This window comes from Cylas formicarius, unplaced genomic scaffold (genome assembly GCF_029955315.1).
Source record: "Cylas formicarius isolate icCylForm1 unplaced genomic scaffold, icCylForm1.1 PGA_scaffold_3__17_contigs__length_32017465, whole genome shotgun sequence".
Classification (NCBI taxonomy): domain Eukaryota; kingdom Metazoa; phylum Arthropoda; class Insecta; order Coleoptera; family Brentidae; genus Cylas; species Cylas formicarius.
The window spans coordinates 25,844,788-25,863,835 of NW_026844326.1; the positions used below are offsets into that span (position 1 = coordinate 25,844,788).

The following is a 19,048-nucleotide window of genomic DNA, read 5'->3' on the forward strand; positions in this document are numbered from 1 at the left end:
CCAAGTCTTGTTCGCATTCAGTCTCGGTAATAAGTCCTGTATGGCGATAGGAGTGTTGAATTGTTTCTGCTGTCACCTCTTTCCAAGCTTTACTAATAAAGTTGACTGCATCTAGCATATTAATGGAAAATTTGTCTTCGGACTCGATCATTTCCATTAAAATGTTTTTCCTGTATCGATTCTTAAGACTTTTTATTACGCTCTCCATATTCCGTAGATTTGGAATATGGGGATGTGCAGGGCAGTTATCTAAGAGAAGTAATGTTTTCTTCCCCTTTAATTCTGCATCCCATTTCCGTATTTCCTCTTCAAAAATTTGCAATGTCATTCATGCAGACTTGTTTGCCTTGTAGGTGACCGGCAAATGCTCGATGTTCTTAAAACATTGTGGGTTAGTTGATTTTCCAATCACGACTAGCTTTCTTTTTTCTCTCCCACTCATATATACGTTATACATTCCACCCCCACAATTTTCGCTTCGAAATTTAAGAATCTTATCTGGCGTCATTTTGTAAAAAATACCAGTTTCGTCAGCATTAAAAATGTCGTCAGCAGGGTACTTTTCTGCTAGTTTTGGCCACATCTTCTTGAGAAAAAACCTTAGTGACTTTTCTGTCGACATCACGGGCTTCGCCACTTATCTGTCCATAGTTTATACCATGTCTCTGTTTGAACTTCCCTAACCATCCTTCCGAGGCCTTGAAATCGATAATGCCAAGCTGTTCAGTAAACTTTTCTGCTTTTAGTTTTACGATAGGTCCAGATAGTGGTACATTTTTAAGACGTTGCTGTTGGGGCCACTGCAACAGTGCCCGATCCAAATCTTCAAATTTTGCCTTTCTTAGATTTTTACCAGAACTGCCTGCCGCTTCAGCCTGAATGATTTTTTCTTTGCACTTCGAAATCGTGGATACAGTCGGCTGTGTAACATCATTTTTCTTTTCTCCCCTTTCCATCTCCCGAATTAAAGCAACTTTATCATCTAGGATAAAATTTTTCGCTTATTCGCCATGCTCGCCGTCAAATCAGAACTGATTGAAACTATGGTGTCTTTTTTTCTTTCCGTAGAGAGAGTGAGAAATTCGTTATACAGAGTGGATTAATACTTAGCTTTGTATGGAGACCTAATAGTACAACAAATTTTATTCGTAATGCAGAGTTTTGTTAATTGCAGTTCAGGCGCTTTCAAAAGTTCTACTGAAAACCAAATACAATGTACTTACGCCGACACGTGGGGATTATCCCTGACCTTGCAGTGGGGCAACATGTTGGGACTTTTAGACGACACCACCACCTGAATCATATCCACCGAGCTCTGCATCTTCAGGTAAGCGACATACAGCCCTTTGGTGAGCTTCAGTCCCGACACCTGGTGATAGTTGATCTGCTCCTGGATACTCGCCATCAACACTTCCGCGATGTTGTGATCGTCACTTAGCACAACTTTTTTAAACACCTTATTCATCGGCAACCAACGCGAGTTCAACACGCTCACCGACTTGGGCGACTTGACGTAATTTATAGTACTTAGCACCACGGTACCCTGCGAATCGCGTAGCGGCTTGTAGTAGAGCTGCCCGAGGTCTTGGAGGCACAACGACGACTGCATCTGCAGCGCCGCGGACAGCAATTTCGTGCGAAAATGGACGGCGGACGACGAGTGCTCTTCCATCACCGACCTGAAACTCTTGGTGTCGTCCCAAGTGCAGGCGACCTTCATCAACCAGTGCAAGTCCGCTTGGACGCAGCTAGGAAACGTCTCGTCGATTTCTATCACAGGCAGGAAGTCTTCGTTCGTCACCAGGACTTTGTCTTCGTGGTAAAGGATGCACGCTAGATATATGCCTCTGCGCAGGTGCTTCTGGAATTTGCTGGCGGCCGTAAACAGTTGCTTGATGGTGGTCTTTTTCCTCGGGACTCGTCGCGTCGGCCCTGGCGTCTCGAGGATCTCGCTGCCAGGGCGAAACTGTTTCACTTCTTCCATCAGCTGCTCCAGCTGTTTCAGTCTTCCGCCGAACCTACGGGAATGTTCGATGGAGCGACACGAAAAGGGGAAACAAATCTATTTAAGGTAGAAGTTATGTTGCACCTTGGGTTTAACCAACCAAAGGCACAACTTTGAGTTGGAGAAAGCAAGAAATTGTTGACATACTTAGCTACCTAGGTAGTGGAGGCTCGTCAGAGTGACGTCATTTTCGAGTCATAAGTGGTCGCTACTCGTCAATGTTCGGAAAAACATGTCGAAACAATTTAAAATGCTTTTCAAACTTTCAAATGTACAGGGTGATTCATAAATATGTGGGAAATCAAACTTATATTTTTTAGATGGAACGCCCTCTATATTATGGAACTAATATCATACTTGCCCAATGTAGGATTGTTGTGGTCTATACTGATTGTTTTCGGATCTATGGCCATATTTTCGTCAAAAATGCCCTGTGTTTAATACCCTATATTATTGACGCCGTTTCCGACAGTTGTAATTTTATTATGCCAACAATTTTATAATCCTATCCTATCCTATATTTGCCTTATAGCTAGTTTATATAGGGTGAGTCAAAATGAGATATATTAATTTTAGTGGAAAACTCAAATGGAAGACCCTTGCATATTACACTTCCATTATTAAATTTTTTAAAAGGCTCATCTTTATTCAATTACCTATAATTCTCCATTTCCCGTAACCGCAAAAGACGTTCTATGTAATTAATTTCGATTTTCCCCACTCCAAAAAGAAAAAACCAATTTGAAAATCGTTATATTTTTCGGCAGTGATGACCAAAATCTGACCTTAAGTTGACGTCACTTAAATGACATAATTCGTCTGAGAAATTAGTTGGTCAAATTCACGTCCCGCTGACGTCATACATAATGTCATTTTCGACATTTAGTTAATGTCGTCACTTTGACGATTCTCTGCTACCTGGGTATATTTTAGACAAAAACTCTTGGTATTTACTTTCCCTGCTAAAATGAATAAATTTATCAAATATTTCCAACCTTCGAAGCCTCAGCATCCCCAGTTGACGTTTTCTACACTATCTCGCTAGGAAACAGACTATAATTGTTTTATATAAATAAATAAATCCGTTTACGCATGGGCGACATTCGCAAACCCAAGGGTGTATAATTAGAACTGAATAATGTATCCGAGTGAAGACGCCCCTTTGAACAAAAGCCACAGCAATCTATCGCGGTGGGGGAAGAGGAGGAACTTAAATCAAATTAATCGCCCGCCTCTTCCTGTGTACGTCCGTTCGCGCTCCTTAAGCGCCCTAGCGCCTTTGAGGGTTCCCTCTAAAATCGGAACCGCTGGATCTTTAATACGGCACGAGCGAACGAGCAGTCGGGGGGATAAGCGGCAAAAGGTTGGCGGTTTATTTACCTCGGCTTCTTGTTGTCGATCTCTCTCCAAGTGGACGGTACCACCGACGACGGGGTCGAGACCAGGAACGTGCCGAAACCTTTGAGGTTGCCGCAGCATGCCCTGAAAAAGTACCGCCTGCCCTGCGTCAGGTCCACCACGCACTTGGGGTTGGACATGTCCGTGATTTCTTTTTCACCCGTAATTATCGAAAAGTCCGACCTCGTGGACCATTGCACTGCGAAAAAGGTTCTGGACGTTATGGCGGGAACCGAGTTTGTGGTGGGGGACGATTTTTATAGGTACGATCGGCGTCGTCTGCGCTTTGGTTTATATTAGATTGATGAACCCACCGGTAGTAACGTGTGGGTTACCTTAGCTAACAAATTTTGCAGCCACGAAGCAGGATATACAAGGTGTTCAGAAGTCTTATTGATTGATCTACATCGTCTGACCCTCTTTGTGGATTTTAAAATTGCTATCGAATGATAAAGTAAACCTAATAGTATATTTGCAACCAAGTGACCAGTATCGTCGTAATTTATAAATATAATTTTAATTTAACAACGGAGACGTATTCAAATCCAATTGATAATTGGTAATAGATTCGAATATCTCATTTTGTGAATTACTATAGCTTCCAACAAATTTAGTTTTTTGCTTTTTGTTTTGTTGTATCGTAAAGCTTAGAATCCGAACTTTTATCTTTAATACGTTTCTTAAATGTTCTACCTCTTTCTCCGATATAAATCTTGGGACATGATCCACATTTGAACTTGTAGACTCCGGATTTTTGAGTTTTTCGTCATTTAGTTTTATTTTCATTTTAATAACATTGGAATGGTGTTTTCAAATGTAAAAGCAATCTTAAGGCCAAATTTAGATAGATGTTTCCAAATTTTCTTGCTAGGTTCTCCTATGTATTTTATTGTTTTATAAATTTTGGATTCCGTATTTAATATGGGATAGATAAAGTTCCCAGTTATTTGAAACTATTTTTTTAGTTATAATCTTTTCTATCACTCAGGGTTCATAACCATTGCTAAATGCTATTTCTCTTATAATATTATATTTAATTCTTTTTCAAAATAACTACAATACAATACACAATACAATTACTAGTCTGTGGATCAAAGAATAAAACGCTGTCATTTTGTGTGTGTGAGGGTGATTTCAGTTATTATGTGCGTGTGTGCGTGTCCGTGTTCGTGTGTGTCCGTGTCTGTGTGTGTGTGTGAGTATGAGGGTTTAGGGTTTAGAGCATGTTTATGTATGATATTTTCCACATTGTCCGTGAAAATTTCTGCAAGTAATGGGCTGAGTGGGTTTCCCATAAGCTATTTTTGCTTACCATTAAAAAGCGATGAATCTGTAATTACAGATTTGACTTGTTTTTGATATAATTCGGCGAGACCAAATTTTATTGTATACTTTGGTATATGTCTGGTTTAAGAAACTGTTTAATTTTGATAATATATTCTAGAGATTGAACTGAGGTGGCTTTTACTTGATGAAAATCCATTTATCAAAATAAATAAGAACTAAAAGTTCAGATTTTCACGAAATTATATATTTTGACATGACAATTCTTTCGACAACACCGTGTCTTTATCAAATTTGATAAAAACACGTTGTTGTAGAAACAATTGTCATGTCAAAATATATAACTTCGTAACAATCTGAACTTTTAGTTCTTATTTATTTTGATATTCTAGAGAATCGACAGCTATGGCTATCTTTCCTTTATCTGCTCTTGTAAACACTATATTATTTTGCGAAAACTTATTTTTAATTAAAGGAAAAGAAAAAAGAAACTCTTCCAGAGATATAAAAGGATCTCGTTGTTGTGAGTCACCCTGTATAATATAAAACGTTCGGCGAGCTATGTTGACGTTGCCGGGAAAACCAAACCACTAATAGGTATAACGAAAACATATATTAAAAAACGACCGTACCAACGCTACTGCTGATCTCCGACCACCTAATACGATTTCAAAAATCCGAAACTTCAATCTTCCCGATCTTCGATATCGAGATTCGTGATTTGTTTATAACCAGAAATGCGAGCCGGCGCGGTAAGAAACGACGCGTCCGCGCGCACGTACGCGCACGAAACTACAGAGAGATCGTAAATCGCGTGCACCGCTATTAAACAACGCAACATTTTAATTATTGGCCTATTAAAAATCGCAAGGCATCACCAATTTTGTCCTGTTAAGTGCGCGCTGCCGCTTGATTGCCTTGCGAAACGTCGGGCGACTTTTATACGCCAGGTGCGCGGCGACGGGTTTGATTTGGCTCGCAAAATAACTTGTTCTACGAAAAAGTAATAACACGGCAATGTTTCCATTTAGCTCGGCTAGTAGCCGACGTTAATTTATTAGTACAGTACTGGGTATGGTCTGTTCATAGATATAAGAAGTGACCAATTGCTTTTGAATGGGATTATCCGATGGTGGTCATTAACATACAATGCAACAAGATTATTACCTAAAGTTTCGGAATTTAAATTCAGGTAAAATTGTGGTAAGTAATAGAAAATAATTTTATACCTACCTGTGTTTAATATTCTTTGGTTTGGTATACTACTTAGTTCAAGTTTATTAGTAATCATTGCGAATTATGCAAAATATGTACGAGTCTAGTGTTTTTCAATAGATGCTCCCGTCAAAATGTAGAAAACATTGAGGCTAAGGAAGTTATAAAGAATGTTTATTTGACAAGCAAGCATCTTTAGAAGAAACGGCCACATTGACTAAAATTTCAACATTAACTGTATGGAAAATTGTGAATAATCCCATTTCAGCGAGGAAAAGTGTAGATGAAAGTGATCAAGATATAATTCGGCGTAAAATTTACCAGTTATACGAGGAACAAAGCGTGCCTACATTAGATATCTTAATTAGGAGGCTTGAAAAAGATGAAACCGGTGTTAAATGTGGCAGAACTACCTTATGGAAGTATATTCAACACATGGGTTGATGGGTAGATTTAAAAAAAATTGACAAAAGGCAAGTTTTAATGGAATCTTTTAGAATTCGGAAATGGCGACTGGAATATCTAGAAAAAATTAGGATTTACAGAAAACGACAAATTCCAATTATTTACTTGGATGAAACCAGGTTCGACACTTATGATACCCCGGAAAAGGGTTGGGTTGACTCAACTGATAAGTGTAAATCAAACGCGCCATCAAAAAGAGGTGCATGCTGGCTCTAAAGATGGTTGGATTCCAAACGGACTTTCTCTGTCTGCGAAAAATATTAAATATTCTTCTCTGGATTACCATGAAGCCACCACCGCTGATTTATTTGAAAGTTGGTTTAAAAACAAACTAGTTCTTTTTCTGTTCTTCACTTGTTTTTAGTCATAACATCTTGATAGATGTGTTGTGAGTCATATCAATTGGTGATTTGGTGATCGGCAACGCCTTCTAATTACGTCAGGTTTACCTTGGGCTAGGTGCTTAATTGTGGTGCTTTAATAGGAAAAACCTATCTCTGAACTAGACAGAGCAAAATCAACTTACATGTCAAAGCCTCCATTTTTAAGAAATGCTTATTGGTTAATTTTCGGTCCTTTTGAAAATTGCCCATAACATTTTTATTTATGAAAATTTTGGATTCGGATTATTATTAGCGCCTTTTTTCAAAGGCAAATGCAGTGGTTTACTCAGATTTTGTTCTACAGTTTTCCGTTTTTTCATAAATTAATACAATCAAAGTTGGTTATGGTCTTAAAAAAATGCCCGTGTCTAAAACTCTTCGGCCATATAGATTTTGTGGTATTAGTGATGAAAAAAGGAATCCAAAGGAACCTTGGCGATTTTGATATACTATACTGTGCTCCAGTGATAAGAATTGTATGTGTTAAATATTCCGAAACAGTCAATTCTCGTTTCATCACTCCAAACAATAGACAATGGAAAATTAACGTGGTCATTGCATTTTCCGATAAACCAGTTGCAAATTGTATTTTTCATATAATTGAAACTTCCGTAATTGGTACATTTTAAATTCCTAAAGTTTTGGCTACTAAAATTGTGTGTGACAGAACAAAATTCAATTCAAGAATAAAAGTTATGTCCTCAACTGACATTGAATATTACTTACATTAACTTCTTTCATGGTCCAACTCTGCCATATTATTGTTAGTTGTGTAATTGCAGATCTACAAGGAATTTTCTATTAAAACTTCTAGGTAGATGAAGCTGTTACCAACTTCGCAATGTCATAATTTTGGTCCTTGTTAGAACGTATATTAGGACTGTATTGACAAGACTAGACTTAGTTCTTCAAGTCTCTTTGTGAGTTCGGCAAACCTTAGTTAGTAGTTAGTTAGACAATTTTCTACCACCAGTCTCATAATAAATTCACTGTAAATATTACAGCCAGGTGGGTGAATCTGCATGTGACATATTCATCAGACAGGCACTTATCAATCGTTACAGTGCAGAGTTCTCATCATATAATTGTCGTATGATATATATAAAATGGTGTGGGACGCCCATTTTACGTTATCAAATGCTTTGCTGTAATCAACAGAACATAAATACAAAATTTTCGACTTATCAATGATCTGTCTAATCAGTATCTGCTTCTTTATGCTGGCGGTATCTGGCACTTCAGAAAACAAAATGCCTCTCTCGAAGTATTACAATTTGCAATTACGATGTATTTTCGTGGTATATATTTAGTTATTTCAAATTCGGCATTTAAGCTTAAAACGATCTTCTTCTTTTTACCAGCGAGAAATTTTCAGCGGTCATCCACGGTTGTTTTGGGGCAGAGCTTGGTTTATTTTGAGTTTGATTAATAGCTTTTACAATACATCCTTTGAATAATTCCCATATAATATAAATAAATCTGTCATATCATGTGCTATATTTTGTCTAACCCGAGTTTGAAATGACTCTGCATCAGTGATATTGGATAGTGTCACTTTTTTAAAAGATTGTTCAAAAGGGCAGATCAGCAGTTACTGCTCAGAGACACACTTTGTTCCTGGTAATGTCTTACATAGCTTTATTGATGTTGTCCAACGATTTTTGACTATAATATAGGCAATTTGGTGGCGACATTTTCTCCAAGTGTATTGGCGACGATGATGTTATGAGAACATTCATTCCACTTTCTAAACAACGCTCTCCAATGGTATTACATTCAGTTAATTCAAATGTGTTTGTTTGATATGATCATCCAATTCTGGCCAACTTTGGAGTTGAAATGAATAGTGATCTCCCTATTCGGAATGGCTTGTAGAACATTCTCCAAGTTCTCATCATCTGGTGCAGTAGATATTGGAAATGGAAAATGTTATCGCGAATGTCCATTAGATGGATTAGAAGCGGAAATCGAAGTGAGATTTGAAAAAGAGGTAGATAACCACCCCTGAATACTTACTGCCACCTTCATCAACAGTAAAAACACTTTTTAAATGGGACACTATGTTTCAATTGGCAGTTTCTCCCACCGGCACATGGAACTTGTAAATGATGGCCGCAATTGGACTTCGGGAAGTACTTTTAAAACATTATTTTTGGTTCGTTTTGGTTAGTTGGTGGATCCGTGATCGCATTTTCGAGTGCTAAACTGTATATAACGTCATAAATGATTTTCATAATTGGTCATTAATAATGGAGCTGCAGATTTCAAATTTGGTACAAAGAAACTGAACATGCTAAAATATCTAACCCTTCTCGCAGAGTGTCTCAATTGTTGTGGGCGCAAAAATTATAATGTTTGTTTATGCCTAAAAATCACATAATATTAGAGTAAAAATGACCTCTGAAATTTTCAAATTTCAAAGAAACACTGGAAATATTTACCTGGTAGAGAACGTTCGTATCGACATATTTATACAATGTTGTGGTATGTTATGGTTGCAATCCCGCAGAAAAACTCACCCCTAAATTTCGTCGCGATGGGCGACTCCTGAACCGTGGGTTCCTGTAGCCTCACCGTCACCGTCGAATGGGCTGTAATGTCCAACGCGACCAGTGACGGCGGATCCGGGGGCCGCGCCTGAGCGAAACCCAGCACCAATCTCTTCAGCATTTTGGCTTTGCGCCCCCAAGCTATAGCTTGCTTCTCGGTATCGCCCCCAGCACAACCTGGATAAAAAAAGTTGGAACTTGTAAAATCTTTAAAGGGTCTCTGGTTTCTGATTATATTCTTTTACTTATATACTTTTAGTTTAATTCTTAGAGGGAGCCGCATTGGGCGTTGTTCCAGAATACAGTTATTATTTTTTTGGCAAACCCATCAAATGGTGCCCCGGTGCTCCCCATCTGTTGAAATAAGGTCGGGTCGATGGATTACGGTGTCAGTATGAATTTTATACGTTTTTGCGCAGTTGATAAAGTTCGCCAAACGATATACTGTTCTGTTGTAAAGCGGAAGGGACCATTCTTTTCAGACAAGACAGACAAGAACTGTGCCGTGCGGGCTGTTGTATTGTAAGAGTAGGGAAATTTTCTTTGATTAATCCGTTATATTAATTCATATTGGTGTGAGTCACTACTTGAGGTTGTTCTCCTACGTTAAAAACACATTATAAAGCTTAAACTGATTTGCAATTTCATTGAGGGTTCAACGTAATGACTCTAAAATATTTTCCTACGGAAGCAATACAAAATCTTACAGTTTGCTATCGGTTGATTTGTGGGGGTCGGTGAAATCGCTGATAGCATACAGCCTCATGAGACAGTATTTTCTTAGCCGTCGAAGCTTTGGAATTATTTCTATTCGGTCTTGGTTTTGTAATTAGTAATTACCAACATACTGTTATTGGATTGTTTTTCGAGACTCAGTGCGCCATTTTATTGAGATACGATATTAATTTTATTACAGTCTATTTCTTACCAAATGTTAACATTATTCAAGTTTGTTAGTCACGTGTAAGGTCCAGCGAGGAAGAGTTGAGATTGTGGTTGATGACATGATAATCGTTGATGATGAACATCGCTCAAATTCAAATGGATCAAAGACTCGGACACATGTGCCGATTGCTGGCAAAATTATGATTTTGAATGAGTTTCTGTTTCTAAAATTGACATCTGGGGAAAGTGGAGTATAAGGAAAAAGCGGAAAGATCGTGCGGTCCAAAAAGTTTACTTGACATGCACCATAGAGAATATTGATTTAACAATTAAAATTTCGGTTTTGGTTTTTAGAACAAAACCATTAATAAGAGACAAGTTTTTATGGAATCAATTCGTGCTAAAAACGTGCCCATCATATATTTAGATGAGAGCTGGTTTGATAGCCACGATACCGTCAAGAAACCATGGACTGATGGTAACAGCGGGAAATATTCGTTGGATATCCCAGTTTCGCAGGGGAAACGAATTATCATGCGGGCTCTAAGCTAGTTGGGTAGATAACGCTTGTTCGAATAGTCCACCAAACAGTGTTGTCGTGATGGACCACGCCATCTACCATTCTGCACAAGCGGAAAAAATACCGAATTTGTCATCGACTAAAGAAGTTATTTTTTGCTTGAAAATCTTTTAAAAATTATATTTCGATGTAAATAAACCAAACTCTACAAAAATCCGCCAGCTTTCAGCATTTGTATGCACGAAGTATCGAAATACGGTTCTGAAAAGTCATTGTGGAATTGCGAATCTATTTATTGAGTGTTACAAAGAGAAACCCAAACGCGCTAGACCTACGGTTAGACCTTCATAAAAATTTACTAATGTTAAATACCGGATTATGTCATAAAAACGGTATATCGTAGAGCGGACTATACATAAAATTGGGTATCCCTTTAAAGTTGCTACTAGTACTTAATAAACACTCCGGTACCTGTCATGGAGGGCGCTGGGTACGTGTTCCCGATAATGCTGGAAAACGAGGCTCTGGTGTTAAGGGAAGCCCCGCAGGGTTCGTCCAAGAGACCGCCGAGTTCCTGCAGGCGCATTTCGGCTTCACCCAGGAGCTGTTTGAGGTGGGAGCCCATCTTGTCCGAGCTGGCGACTGGAAAAATAAAACACCCTCGTTGGACGAATCAGTTTGAAAAAAAAAACGTTCGTTGACAGTTTACGGTCGTTCGTTGTATATTGGCTGAGATTTGCAGGAGGCAGGAGGGCGTCCGTTTGAAAAGCCGTCGCTTTGTCGCGGAGAAAAATGGCGAGAAAATCCGTTTTCCGATTGTATTAGGTACATAGAAATCGAATTGGGGTTTCTTGCGCTTTTCGGTATTCGGTCCCAGGGGGCTGCGATAACGGACGTATTATCGGCTTTAGAATCACGTGATCAGGACCGCATACGTACAGGGCGTAAAATTAAAAAGATGAATTTTGGCAAGGAGGCTTTATAACAAAGAAAAAAACCAAGGACAAGTTAAACCAACGATTTGCGAAATATAAACTTGCGTGCCTAGAAATCGGTCTACTGTAAACTTTTGACTGTAAACATGCTATTTGGAAGACAATTTAATATTATTTAGCATGAGTTGGAATTTGTCAGGAGTGCTGATCTTTTATATGCGTAGCTACGTGTTCATGCAGTAGTGATAGTAATATTAACAAACTTGTTATATACTTAAATTAATCGCCTTTGCAACTGGGATTTTTCCATTGTTCGTTTTTGTCCATTTGGATAAATTATTATGCTAGCTTGATGCATACTACAAGTACAAGATAAAAACAGCAAAAACAGCAGAAACCGTTCCTGATAAAACGCGAAGCGAAGTAGAACATGCAATAAAGGCTACATAATCTGTCAAAACTGTCGGACCAGATGAGGTATGCAATGAAGTTCTAAAACTGCTCGAGGACGACTCAATCCCTGTTATCGTCGACTTATTCAACGAAATATATAAAACGGGCATCATACCATATGAATGGCTACTTTCGTCCCAATCCCGAAAAAACCTCGAACAGCTAAATGCGATGACCACCGTCTGATTAGCCTAATGAACCACTTCCTGAAAGTATTTCTCAGAATAATTCACACCAGAATACTGAATAAATGTGACTCCGAAATCTCTAACACGCAATTTGGTTTTCGGAACGGTATGGGCACAAAAGAGGCTATATTCTCGTTCAATGTTCTGGCACAAAGATGCTTTGATGTAAACCAAGAAGTGTACGCATGTTTTATAGATTTTACAAAGGCCTTTAACAACGTTAAACATCCGGCTTTTAAACATGTTACAAAACCACACACACACACAGACAGGGCTGTATTCTTTCTCCAATGCTCTTTTGGAGGAGGAGTCGGCAGGAATCTTAATTAACGGTAGAGCAATAGACAATATTAGATACGCCGATGACACTGTTCTAATTGCAAGCACACTAGAAGACCTGCAGCGACTGGTGAACAAAGTGACAATCATTAGCAGGAAATATGGACTCACCAGCAATGTGAACAAAACAAAAATGTTGGTAGTGTCCTAAACAGGAAATAACCAAGGGCAATTATTTATAGGACAGCAGACTGTTGAGCGAGTGGTGCAGTTTAAATACGTGGGAACAATTATAAGTCAAGATGTAAACCATAGGTCTGAAATACTATCAAGAATAGAACAAGCTAGGACAACATTCATGAAGAAACTTCTTACAGCTAAAGATTTGTCGCTAACTTTAAGAACAAGGATGGTACAGTGCTACGGTACTGCTTTATGGGCTAGAGGGTTGGACCTTAAATAGCGAAACTTCAAAAAGGTTAGAAGCATTTCAAATGTGGGTCTACAGATGGATCGGGTCACGAATCAACAGGTTCTCCGTAGAATGAATAAAGAACTTGATGTCTTGTTTAGTATAAAGAAAAGAAAACTTGAATTCCTTGCACACATCTCACGGGACTCAAAATATGATCTGTTGCAGCTCATAATGCAAGGAAAGATCGCAGGAGGAAGCAGTGTAGGTCGACGTAGGATCTCCTGGCTGCGCAAGCTGCGACACTGGTTTGGATTGTCATCGGCTGAACTGTTTCGAGAGGCCATATCGAAAATAAGAATAGCCATGATGATCAGCAACCTCCCAGGGAGACGCTGAAATCAAGAAGAAGAAGATGCATACTATACCGCCAAAAGCTGCTCAAGTTATCGCTTTAATCGAAAGCTGACTTCGCCAGCGAGCAGTTGCTCGACAACTGGATATGACACGCGCAGCAGTTCGGAGACTATGCCACCAGTATAAGGAGACTGGATCTAGGCTAGGCGCTGTGGAACAGGCAGAAGGCGAATTAAAACGGCTCATGATAAGTGCTTTATTGTGTCAACAATAATAAGAAATCGTCACCTTAATGCGGTTCGAGCGCAACCGCAGCTCCATGAAGTTCGAAAAGTTTCTATTAGTCAGTGGACAGTGAGAAAAAGACTGAAGGTCCAATGCCATTGGTCCAAAACTCATCGACAAGCACGCCTACGCTTTGCACGGGATCATCAGATGAGACCAGAATATGCCTTTTTGGTAGTGTACCGAAGACAGGAGATCGATTTGCAGATCGCTGCAATGAGGAACTAGCCCTTATGGAGATGGTTCCTGCATGATATGGGGTGCAATTTCTATGGACGCACGAACCGACCCTGTTTCCATTCGTAGGAGCGGCTGTGGTCAAGGGGCACGAGGTTTAACATGATAGTGCTAGGCCGCACACCGAAAGGATGGTGCAAGATTACATTACAGAAGTCGGTTTTCGAGTTATGGAGTGGCCAGCATGCAGTCCCGACCTCAATCCGATCGAACATTTATGGGAAGAGTTGAAACGGAGAATTCGAGTAGACTTCGTACCCCAACCTCGATCCCAGAGTTGCAGTAGAGGAAGAGTGGCTTAACATTCCACAAGAACCAATAGCGAACTTGATTAAATCTATGGGTAATCGAGTAAAAGACGTTATTAGAGCAAGAGGGGCTTATACCCATTATTAAAAAATAAGTGTTGAGTTGCTAATTGCCACTAACCTAAAAAGCAGAAAAAAAAAGCAAAAAAAGGTCACAGTAGGCCGATTTTTATACACGCCAGTTTATATTAATGAAAATAATCTTTACCCGGAGTCGTGTGATAATTTACAAGCAGCAAGCCGCTGATTTGTTTCATTTAAAAAATATATATATAAGTTAATAAAAAACAACAAAAGTTTTAATGTTTTTTGGTTTACGGTTCGATTTATGATTTTCTTCAAGATTCTTTAAAACCTATAGTCTTAAACCGAAAATAGGTATGGCAGTGTGTTCTAAATAAGAAAAAAACATGTATACAAATTGGATTGGAAAATAAAATGAAAAACAAATATTTGCAATTTTGCTCTATATTTTAACACAAAAATTTGCGAAATTTATAATGACGATTATAATAAATATATGTAGTCGATTCATTGTTCGAGTTCAAGACAGCAGTGCAACATTACATGGGAAAGACCCGACATGTAATTTTCACTGACTCATTTTGTTGCGAAATATTGAATCAATAGCTATTTCAAATGCTTTTGAACTTTAATGTACGGAACAACTAACCAGTAGGTAAGTTACAACGCAATGGAGACATCCGAGGGCATAAAATGAAAATTCTACGTCTCCAAGCGTAGAATGTGATTGGCTGAACCATTCATAATGCATTGTTGCCGGTTTCGACTCAGTTCTGATTGAATCTTCGTGTCCCTTTTGAACATGTCTTTGGTTATCTTTATTCTATCCTATCTATTGCTTTTCTTCTTAGTTTTATTATTGTTATTAGTATTTTTATTATTTTGTTATTAATTATTATTACTGTGAAGGTGAGTTTAGTAAACACACCAATTACCCGAGTACCCAATTAGTCTCGTGTTGTTTTCTCTATTGTTAAATCAATCGATTGTAATTTATTTGTAGAACGCTGATCTAAGTGCTACTGATTCGTTCTGCGAGGAAAAAAGCAAAAGTGAATACGGATTTGCATATTTTGAATAACCACGATTCACACAATAGAAAGGATGTATTTTTCCACCGGAAACACTTTCCTCCGAACCGTGCTACGCGCCGCACTAGATAACAATAATTCATTAAATAAGTACCGGTGTGATTTTCGCCGAGCATTACAAGCAGCGCGAAAAGACAATGCAGAAAATTATCACTTTCGTTTTCGTCGCGCTCACAGCGAAATTTATAAACTTTCTAATGTAAACTACGTATTGTAACGGTCTTAATGTTCGCAATAAAAAAATACTTATCTATATATATATATATATATATATATATATATATATATATATATATATATATATATATATATATATATATATATATATATATATCTTCGTTTTCTTCTATAAGCAAGAGTGCCTCTTCTACTGGAATGCCGTACATAATGGATCTGTCAAGACATTGCCTGAAAAACGCTTACTTTATGTACAACGGGAAAATTTACCGACAAGTAGATGGAGCAGCAATGGGATCATCTCTCTCGCCTGTGATTGCCAACCTCTTCATGATTTACTTCGAAAAGAAAGGAATAGAGAAGGCAAATCTGAAGCCAAAACTATGGACAAGATACGTAGATGGCGTATTTGTTGCATGGCCTTTTGGCAAGGAGGAGCTTTTGAAATTCCTAGATCATCTGAATCCCATTCACCCAAGGATTCAATTTACAATAGAACTTGAAGAGGATAACAGTCTGCCCTTTTTAGATGTGCACATCACAAGGACCGAAGATGGATACTTGGAACGCACTGTCTATAGAAAACCAACACACACTAATAGATATCTGAACGCTAAATCTTATCACCACCCATCACAGATACAGGGAGTGGCAAATCCATTAATTGCTCGGTCCTTCAGGCTCACAAACGAGAGAAACAGAGACGAAGAACTGAAGAAAATTAGTACCTGTCTCCGACAAAACGGATACCAAAGGCGCATCATCAGCAATGCAATCGGTAAACAACAACAGCCGCAGCAGAGAGTGCAGGACGAGACCCAACAAAGATCGATCGCTGTCTTGCCATACACCAAGGGGGTTACTGATAAAAAAAACCAAGGAGTATACATTTTAGCATGCGGATCGTGCAGCCTGACGTTGAGGTGTTTTTGGGCAACGCAAAGGTTGTTTGCGGTAAGTAGGTTTCGAAGCTACCCTGATACTGAGAATCTGATTGCTAGTCAGACGCCTTAACCGACAGGCCAAGACTAAATCTATTTAGAAGTTGAAAAATTTTTGATGATGTGAAAAATTTAATTATTCGCATAGTTGACAAAATCTTCCCCATTAGGTTAGCTTCTAATAAAAAAGGTGTTTTTAAGCAACAGAATGGTCGTTTCCGGTAAGTAGGTTTGGAACCTACGCTGCGACTTAGAACCTGATTGCTAGTCAAGCGCCTTAACCGGCAGGCCAGGACTAAATATAAGAAAAAAAATAATAATATGGGGGCATCACTTCTTCAGGCACTCAATACCCGTTGTTGATAATATTTGCTTCTATTTTGTTGCCTGTTAATTGGAAAAAAGGTATTTTTACGCAAAACAGTGGTCGTTTGAAGTTAGGTTTTGAACCTAACCCTGCGATGGAGAATCTGATTTCCAATCAGAAGCTTTAACCAACAGGCCGTGATATCTTGACGAGAATGCGTCAGACTCCCCCTACTTGTTATTCGTTAACAATCAATATAATCTTCAAATCTCAGAGGTCTCACAAAATTCCGGTAACTACTGATATATTCCGGGCGGTTATTTGCGCCCTGCACTAATGCAACAATTAACCCCGGAGCGAAGGCACGAATTAAAACTTGCCCGGTTCGCTTTGTGGCTCGACATAATTCATTATCGTTGGCGGTGGAAACTTTCATAATTACACGGCTAGAAAGTCCACCTTTTTAATTACGCCCCAGGCCGCGGCGGCGTCGCCGTCGCTTCCGTAAATTATGACGTTTTCCAGCGCCGCTGCCGCGGATTGAACGGGTAGGAAAAAAAAATTAATCGGCCAATTAATACTCACACTTGTTTCCCTCCTTCGCGCCGAAACCGATAAGCATTTTCGCCATCGGTCGATTGTTGCTCAACACGGCGACATCTAGCGGCGACAGGCAGTCGCAATTGACGCTGCAAATATCACAATAAATAAAACTTACGTTTAATGGATGAATAAAAAACGCACAATACAAGATAAAGATAAGCGAATTGATATATGGTATGGTTTTGGCTTAATTACAACTATAAAAAGGGGTGCTACCTGCAGTCGTAGATTTGCACTACCAGTGGTGCGGGGCAGGTTAAAATGATTATTGTTAAAATTTGGTCTAATTCCTCAAGGAATATATTAGCGCTTTGTTGTATTTTGAAATATTGATTTTAGAAACTTCGTTATCCCAGGTAGCAGAAGCTCGTCAAAGTCATTTTCAAATCCTGAGTGGTCGCTACTAGTCAGCGGTCTGAAAAACAAGTCAAATTGACGTCAAAAAAAGGATGTCCTCGTAAAATTACTTATTAATTCCAGATATAGACTTTATATTTAATCATTAATTTAAACTATTATCAAATTCATCTATTTAAAACCCTGATATAGGACAATATAACTGGAGGCTGTTCAAATAGTCCAATTTAAAATTATTTTCAAATCAATGGATGGGAAATCCAACCTATAACTTTTAAATGTATATTATGAAATTAATACATACTCCCTTTTATCCTCAATCACTCGATGTAGAGGTTGTCATGGTCTATACTGAGTGATTTCGGATTTATCACCATTTTCCGACAACTGTAATGTTATTATGTTAACAATTTTATAAAATGGTAGAATGATTTATTTTATACTTGTTCGAAGTTAGTTCGAATCGTTTATACAGAGTGAGTCAAAATAAAAAATATTAATTTTCGTGGAAAAATTTGATGGAAGACCCTGTATTATACTTCGACTATTACATTGTTGAAAAGGGAGACTCATCTTTATTCATTACCTATAACTCTCTATGTCATTTAATTTAATTTCGATTTTCCCCTCTCCAAAAAGAAAAAATCAATTTGAAAATTTTTATATTTTTCAAATGATCAAAATCTGGCTTTAAGTTGTAAAAGAGATGCCACTTGAACGACAAAAGTTGACATCATTTGTCCGAGACATTAGTAGTCAAATTCACGTGCTGCTGGCGTCATACATAACGTCATTTTCGTCATTTGGTGACTTGTTAATGATGTCATTGTGACGACCCTCTGAGCAAATAGTAAAAAGTATTTAATAGCCCCAAGTTGGAAATTCAAATGTACATAGCAGCAAATGATAATTGTTTCATTGCATTTTGTCACTGCTGGGCAGGTTACTGATGAAAAGCGAGAAAAAAACACGTTTTTACTGTATTCGGGATCCAAAACCTACTTAAGCGGTGTGCGGACTTTTTTTACCATTTATGGTACAGGGTCAGAGCGATACGTAGTCTATTTGATGAAAATGATAGCAATCAGAAAATTAGGTTGGGGTCATAAAAAGCCACACCACATTGCAGCTTACTCGAATGACCCTATATATTAAGTTTTTGAATTATATGAAATGTTGTCAAATTTGAGACATTTTGCAGATAAAAATTTCATAAAAACATCAGCAAAAATAAAATAAAATCTCTTGACATCATTTTTATTTTATAAAAAACAAGTCGGTACCTACCATACGGGAAACTTTTTTATTCTTACTCTAAGGGAAAAAAAATAATCTTTATAAATAGTATTGCATGGTCTTTATTGTTATTAAAACAAATTGCTTATAATGG

General features: G+C 38.3%; 1 protein-coding gene across 4 annotated transcripts in view; it reads right to left on the bottom strand.

Moving 5' to 3' along the window:
* Positions 1-19,048, bottom strand: part of LOC132699258 (ankyrin repeat and fibronectin type-III domain-containing protein 1) — a 107,313-nt gene that overhangs the window by 4,596 nt on the left and 83,669 nt on the right. For all 4 annotated transcript variants that reach the window (XM_060665889.1, XM_060665887.1, XM_060665888.1 and 1 more), the window contains 5 exons: positions 17,284-17,387; positions 11,176-11,346; positions 9,270-9,476; positions 3,386-3,602; positions 1,224-2,018 (listed from right to left, as the gene is read on the bottom strand). In XM_060665889.1, the coding sequence (XP_060521872.1) occupies positions 1,224-2,018; positions 3,386-3,602; positions 9,270-9,476; positions 11,176-11,346; positions 17,284-17,387 (1,494 nt within the window). The remainder of the gene's footprint in view (positions 1-1,223; positions 2,019-3,385; positions 3,603-9,269; positions 9,477-11,175; positions 11,347-17,283; positions 17,388-19,048) is intronic.